The following is a 7,783-nucleotide window of genomic DNA, read 5'->3' as shown; positions in this document are numbered from 1 at the left end:
GGAAAAATATTGGCATAAATTTTAGTTTTACGCAAAAGAATTTTTTTTAAATGAGAGACTTTCTTATAAGAGATTACCATTTTCTTAACGAATTCTTCGTTACTAGGCAAATTCAGAGGTAGATCGCATCCACTGGAATGCTCTCGCTTTTATGTATACTTTATACAGTCAATAATTGCACCCTCTCTAATGAAATTAGTTTTTGTACTTCGCATCTCGCACACTGTGGTCAATCGAGTAGGCCTGAGATGTTTAATTGTCAAAATCTCGGTCAGAATCATTTTTTTAACAGATTTGAAATAATTCCTATGAAATATTATATTTCACAAGCGTCAATACTAGCAACGGAAAATATCATGTCAGCCATTTTTATGTGTGATAACAGAACCTAAATCAAGGTAAGGCTATTCCTAGCCTGTGTTGGATAGGGTAATGTTTCCGGCGCTTACTATATTTCCTCGCAAACCTATTGCAAAATCAAACATAAAAGATTCATCCGCATTCATTTTTTGTGTGGAACATAAAAAATCAAATTTCGGTCTTATTTTACATTTTTTTCATGTTTAAGAATGTCTAAATTCAGTTAAATTAGCAATTTCATATTACATTTATAAATCTTTATATAAAAATCAGATTTTTCTTAACTGAAATTTTGCCAGGAATGGGGCTTTAACATACAGCTAACAATAGTATTCTGTTAAATATGTATAGTTCACAATGTTTAGACAATTCTAAAGGCTGCCAACTCTGTGGCCTACTGTAGCTAGGCTTTGCCTATGTTGTGTGTGTAATGTTTGTGTACATATCAGTTGACCTTTGTTATGGGCATGTGCAGTTCAAATTATGTAGTGACTTCTAAAACAGTACCTATTCACATTGAGCATCTACTTTTCTGATCCTCACCACTATAAAATTATAATTTCAATACCTGATATTAGTTTTACCAAGGAGTAAATTTTAACACTTTCCATAAACTTAAAGCAGTATTATATTTGTATGTATGTAATCTACAGGGGCGTAAACTGGTTTCGGCCTCAGGGGTGCCAACATTTAGAATGCGGGTCAAAATCCCTAATTCAATGAAAACTAAATTCTTTTATCAAACTTTTATTTCAATCAAAATTTTATTTCAGTATTGTTTTGCATCAGGAAATTCCATAGGAATGATGTTCTTTCTGCTCTACCTGATATGTTATTACTGTATACTGTCAGAATACTCAGTACATTCCCAAATACTTACAGAAAAATTCTTGCATGTGATTCAGGTGGGCTTGAACCCACAACATCCAGAACTAGTCTGGTGCCATAACCAATAGACCACCGAGGTTGTGCTTAGTGACTAGTGTTGAATCCAATCCCCAAGTAGCAGTGGGTTAATGCTATTTGATGATTTATTTTAAGCAGATTAATTTTGTTTGTGATAGGGTAAGTCCACATGCCCCTACGCCATCCCATCCCGGCCTATGCCCTTGAACAGCTAACGTGTAGCAAACAAAAAAAACATGGTATTTTTTTTAAATTGTTAGTTTGCTTGTCTGTGTTTGACTAATTAATTTTATTATTATATTTCTTTGTAAATACTGTAGAATGCTTCACCTAATTAATTTAATTGATATCTGTAATTTTATGATATTCAATTTGTTGTGATATTTGTTGTATTTATGTGTGCAGTATTTGAATGTATTCTCTGTAAATCAGCATGATGTTGCCAGTTGAGATCAAATATAATTGAAATTTAATAAAGAGAAAGAATTGTTAATGTTCTTCATGAATATTTCATTTTATTCTGACCGTTGGTTACTATGCAGCGCACATCCTTCATGTTAAAGTTGTATTATTCAAATCATATGCTGATTAGCTAGATCACATGATTTTATTTTAATACAAAGATTAATGGAGGGTGATATTAGTGATACAGAGCATTAAAATTCTCAAGGGATAAGGTTCGTTTGTGCCAGCTATAAGTCACAGACTCATTACAATTTATTATAGACAGAAACATACACGAAATTGCTGTAGTCTTTTATTATTAGATGGCAACCAAGTGTCCACACAGTGGCTTGTGTTTTATTCATTCGAAGATAATTTGTTGAGGATGGCACAGCGGTAGTAAGTATAGCAATATGTCTTTGCATGGCTACTGAGTTTCACAATTACTCTCGAAGTGAGAACTTTATATGCACAGTCTGTGGTATTATGCAGCTTGGCCTATCCTACCTCTACTGTTGACAGATAAAATTTAAGTGTGGCATTTTACATTGTATTATGATATACTCTTTAGGGATATATTTGTTTTAGTTAATATACAGTAATCCTATTTATCAAGGCCCTATAGTTTGCAATTTTTGTATTTAGCCATTATGTTTGTGATAGTTTTTTTTTAATGATAACTAGCCTTGCCAGTTTGTTGAAATGTTAAAGCCACATAATAGGTTTTTGGACCTGTTTATATAGCAGATGTAACTAGAAAATATCGCTGGTAGGCATAGGCTTAGATATTTTCTAAAAATAAAAACATAAATATTTCAACAATTTTGAGTTTCAAATACCAGTAATTTGTATGTTTATTTGTATACTTTGACTTAGGAGTAGGCCAACTGATTTTGTTTTATCATATTAATGTCAAATACCCTTTTCTAAAAGAGAAAAAGCTTTGACCCTAACTGAGGCGGTGCAAATCCGTTTTAATTATGCATGCATTCGTCAATATCATAGTCTGATCAAAGAATGCAAAATAGAGGGGGCCCCCCAAGGTGAGTATCCATGATTATGAAAGGACTTACGCTTGGGACTTGGGAAGTGGGTGGGATGGAAGGGAGGGATGAGGTGTAAAAAAGGGATCTTCCCTGCCTCAAAAAGATTTCTTCGTGAATCTATATAAAAATGATGCAAAATACTTTAAATATTTATTAATAAAGTCATTCACTAAAATTACCGCCAGAAATTATTTTTTAACCCCTAAAAAACAGTAAGATTTTTGGATCCTACAATATATTTAAGAAAACGACCCCTCATGCATGACAACACAAATATAATATAAATAATGAAGGCCTTAATGTTCAGGGTTCAAAACCCTTGCTGTGCAAGTTGCTTGTGTCCTTGGGCAAGGCACTTTATCTATGTTTGTCTCCCTCCACCCAGGAGTATGTAGGTACTTGGTAGGATATAATACCAAGTGCTAATTCCAGCCACTTATGTACATTCGGTGAGGTTTGTTTACAGCCGGTGACATATAGTGGGAATTACTATGGAGAATTTACGGTGTGATCATTGTTAAAGTATTGGAAAAGTTAATGTTTAGTTGCAAAAACAACTAACCACCATTAACATGAGAAATAACTGGCAAGGAAAGGCACTACGATTGTGTAAAATAGTGTTTATTTACTTATTCTAGCATTCTCTGTGCTTTGCTTTGAAATTTATGTGATCCTTCGTAAACCTTAGCTAGCCTAGAAATCTTAGCATGTCAAATTCACAGTTTGTGGATCGAAGCTCTCATGGATACATAAACAGCTCGTTGCTATGTAAGCATCTAGGACTAGTATATCTCCAAAAATCTCAATGTTTGGGGCCAGTATCTTTTTGAGCATTAGCAAACTATTATGACAAAACTCTCAATTTCAATTTTCAATCAATTTTGTATAATTTACTAGCATTCCAACCAACTTTAAAGCCCCATTCCCGGCAAATTTCACTAAAAACTTTTTTTTTTTTTTTTTTTTTTTTTTAGAAAATATGCATTTGCATTACTCCAATTATTATAAATCATGGAAAAATATTAGCATGAATTTTAGGTTTACGCAAAAGAATAAAGAAAAAAGAGAAATACAGACTATTTCTCATAAAATATTACCATTTTCTCAACGAATTCATCGTTACTAGGCAAATTCAGAGGTTGTAGATTGCATCCACTGGAATACTCTCGCTTTTATGTATACTTTATACAGTCAATAAAGTACGCCCTCTCTAATGAGATTAGTTTTTGTACTTCGCATCTCGCAAAATGCAGTCGTTCGATTAAGGCTGAGATATGTTTGTTTAAGTGTCAAAATCTCAGTCAGAATCAGTTTTTTAACAAATTTGAAATAATTCCTATGAAATATTATATTTCACAAGTGTCATTACTAGCAACGGAAAATATCATGTCGGCCGTTTTTTTGTGTGATAACAGAACCTAAATTTAGGTAAGGCTAGGCCTAGCCTAGCAGCGTTGGATAGGCTAATGTTTTCGGCGCCTACGATATTTCTTCTCACGACCTATCGCAAAATCAAACATGAAAATTCATCCGCATTTATTTTTTGTGTGGAACAAAAATCAAATTTCAGTCTTATTTCACATTTTTTTTCATTCTTAGGAATGTCTAAATTCCGTTAAACCAGCAATTCCGTATTATATTTATAAATCTTTATAACATTATACAAAAAATTAGATTTTTCTTAACAACTGAAATTTTGCCGGGAATGGGGCTTTAACATCAAAATGTGCTTTACAGCAGAAACTCTCCAAAGAAGCGACACGTTTTCCTGTTACCGAGTGTCACTTGTACAGCCTGTTTACAATTGATACTAACAATACGTCACACCACCAACCTAGCGGAATGTGTCTATAGTGCTCCCCAGGGATGTGTTTTCCATATCAATAGGGTAATATTGTAAAGCGCATAGAGGCAGTTTATCGCAATATGCGTTATATAAATGTTAAATTATTGATATATTAATCCAGATATTAATAACGGAAACATAGCTAGGGTTTTTTAGGAATGGGTAAGGGTGCATTGACATTGTGAGCAAACTCAGGCAATTTAAAGATTTTAAGGCTTTTATAATTAATCTTGTATTCTTTAAAAAAAAATTACAATAGTACCAGTATGTATACAATAATATATAGGAGTACAGTACAGTACACATAGGGTTCCCTAGAAGCTCTGCCAAACCCTTGAATGAGAAGGATTTGGTAGATTTTAACAGTCACCATGGTCATTGTGTATTTTAACACTGCAGTCTGCATTTTAACATCCTATTTGTAGCATCTTTATTGGTGGGGCTACAGTACAGTAGGCCTCTAGTGCTACAGGGCTAAACCTTGCCACTAGGGCCAAGATCCCAGAAAAACTTTATATCTCGATGTTTTGTACTCACTGTGTATCATGTATTTAATTTAAATTATCATTCGTTGGTCATTAATAGTAAAAATGATTGTTATTCTCTTTATTCATTCATTCATCCATCCATTCATTCTTTATTCAGCCAAACATACACATTTACAATATGAAATAAGAAAAGAGAGATAAGAAAAATTTGACAAGCAACAAATTTTACAATATTACCCAAGTTGGTCAAGATTGATGATAGTGATAAACACTCCAGCTCAAAAGATAGATTAATCCAGTTAAAGGAAATTGTACAGATAAAAATATAAATATAATTGATACAAAATAAATTAACCAAATATAAAAAACAATTTAGAAATCTTCAAACTACCATAACACAAGGCAAATCTACAAAGTAAGTTACAGTGGATTAATAAACTACAAGAAAAATCATTGTAAAAAATTAAAAAGGAATTAAAATATATCTAGTGTAATAAATTTACTTTATTTATATACAAACGGTTTGAATATAGAAATCATGAATCATTTCAAAGGTGAATCAAAAACTAGTTCCTCATAACGATTGTAACTACCAGTAAGTTTACCACACTACTTGTTATATCTTACAGTCGACAATTTGAACAACCAAGAAAGTTCCAAGAACCACCGCAGCAGCGTTTTAATCAACCAGCCCCACAGGTAGAACGGCAAAGGTCAGGTGAATTGGAGCCTCAACATGAGGTCAATGGATACAGCGGAAGAGGTGTGTTACTTTATACCTTCATCTTTATCCTTTTTATAGACCATTCAGTATGCAGTGTTTTTGGTGCACACAGGCACAATATGAATACCAGAAACAATTATCAGTTTGGTTTTTAGACCATATGTCTTTGAAAACCCATGAAAGTATTAAAATATTATAGGCAGCGACTATTGATAAACCAGTTTTAAACAAGTTCCTAATTCTGATTAGTTGTAATTGTCTTATTGCAATTCATCCATAAAATAACATCCAATCACAGTTAAAAATAGTCACTGCCAAAGTTATATGGCCTGAATTTTTAAATATATTTTACTTTTTTTTTTATATACAGGGACTGGTAGACCAGATACTTCTACCTCAATTGGAGTTTCATCCGGTCCAATGACAGGTGCCCCATCCGGTCCACCAGCTCCTCCAACAGTAGCACCCCCAGCACCACCTCCAGCTCCCCCGGCACCACCAACAGGCGGTCCTCCAGTACCACCTGCTGCTCCTCCATCAGTTCCAGTTGGTGGCCCACCAGCTGCCCCCCCAGCACCACCACCACCTCCAGTTGGCGGCCCACCAGCAGCCCCACCACCACCAGGTGGTGCTCCACCACCTTCTGGTGGTGCTCCACCTCCGCCTCCTGGCCCACCACCACCACCATCTGGACCGGGAATGTCATTAATGGATCAGATTGCAAGTGCAAAACTGAAAAAGAAGGTAATCAATTGAGTTCAACTAATGATGTGTGTGTGTGTGTGTTTGTCTGTGCGCTGTTTATTTTCTCAAGCATCTTGTGCATTTCCTTAAAATAAATGTGAGTGCTATAGAAATCTTATTTATTATTATATAATTATTATTATGTGCGTGCATGTATATTATGATTATAGCCAGAAAGTCTAGTAGACTCTGTATAGAACACACATGATATTAAGGAGAAAAAATAATATATACAAATGTTTATTATAAAAATGTATATATAGTACGAGGCATGACATCCCAAAGCTGTGTATTAGCTTGTATTTTTAGAGCCATTAACCAATATCTACAAAGTTGATTTTTTATGTTTCCTCACAATTCTGAATAGACCTGATTTCTTCTTATGTATTATACTCCATGTACAATAAAATTTGCGATTAAAAAAAAAAAAAAATGATTAAAATCAGTTTCTAGCAGTGTTTGTAAAAAAGAATGTACTGATTAATAAATGTATGGATTTTCTTTTCCGGTTTTCATAATAAAAAAAAAAGGTTATAGGTTTATTGGTGTCCTGTACCATTGAAACTTGTTGAACATATGTATATATTGCTCTTTCAGGAGGTACCTGCAAATGAGCCAGCAAAGCCTGCTTTTGGAGGGGGCATGGGCAATATGATGTCCGACTTGGAAGCGAAGCTAAAACTTCGCCGTAGTAAACAGCAGGATGTAAATACAACAAAATATTGTTTAAAAATCCTATTTTCCTCATCTATTTATGAATATTTTATTATATACTTATATTTAAATCAAAAGTATGCAGTAGAACTGAACATGATAAATATAAACAAATAGGTAAATGATAGAATCGGTGCTCAATTTTAGGAACAAATGATGTAATAAATCTATAAGGCATAGCCCATCAACGAAAATGGGCTACGCCTTTTATATTTTTAACATCATTTATTCCTAAAATTAAGCACTATTTCTATAATTTACCTGTTTGATTATATATTCATATATAGGCAAATGAAATTCCAAGTTGACGTGTAACGAAACATGTACCTTTTATTTATCACAGATAACAACATGTATATATGTATTTATAAGCAAATAGATAATAATAATAACAGTGCTTGAATAGGAACACGAACATAAGGTCATTATTTATATATTTGTTTATACTGTTTTGTGTTTACGGTGCTGCACAGCTCATCTAATTTGAATATTATGTGTGTGTGTATATATA

The 7,783-nt window shown here is 33.5% G+C and overlaps 1 protein-coding gene across 4 annotated transcripts in view; it reads left to right on the top strand.

Annotated features, from left to right (window-relative positions):
* Positions 1 to 7,783, top strand: part of LOC117106654 (vasodilator-stimulated phosphoprotein-like) — a 59,071-nt gene that overhangs the window by 39,408 nt on the left and 11,880 nt on the right. For all 4 annotated transcript variants that reach the window (XM_033248047.1, XM_033248048.1, XM_033248049.1 and 1 more), the window contains exons 5-7: positions 5,720 to 5,853; positions 6,185 to 6,558; positions 7,156 to 7,263. In XM_033248047.1, coding sequence (XP_033103938.1) covers positions 5,720 to 5,853; positions 6,185 to 6,558; positions 7,156 to 7,263 — 616 coding nt within the window. The remainder of the gene's footprint in view (positions 1 to 5,719; positions 5,854 to 6,184; positions 6,559 to 7,155; positions 7,264 to 7,783) is intronic.

This window comes from Anneissia japonica, unplaced genomic scaffold, assembly GCF_011630105.1.
Source record: "Anneissia japonica isolate Jap-2015-1 unplaced genomic scaffold, ASM1163010v1 scaffold288118_len230876_cov182, whole genome shotgun sequence".
Taxonomy (NCBI): Eukaryota; Metazoa; Echinodermata; class Crinoidea; order Comatulida; family Comatulidae; genus Anneissia; species Anneissia japonica.
Note: the sequence above shows the minus strand (reverse complement) of the source record. Positions and strands in the feature narration are given on the sequence as shown.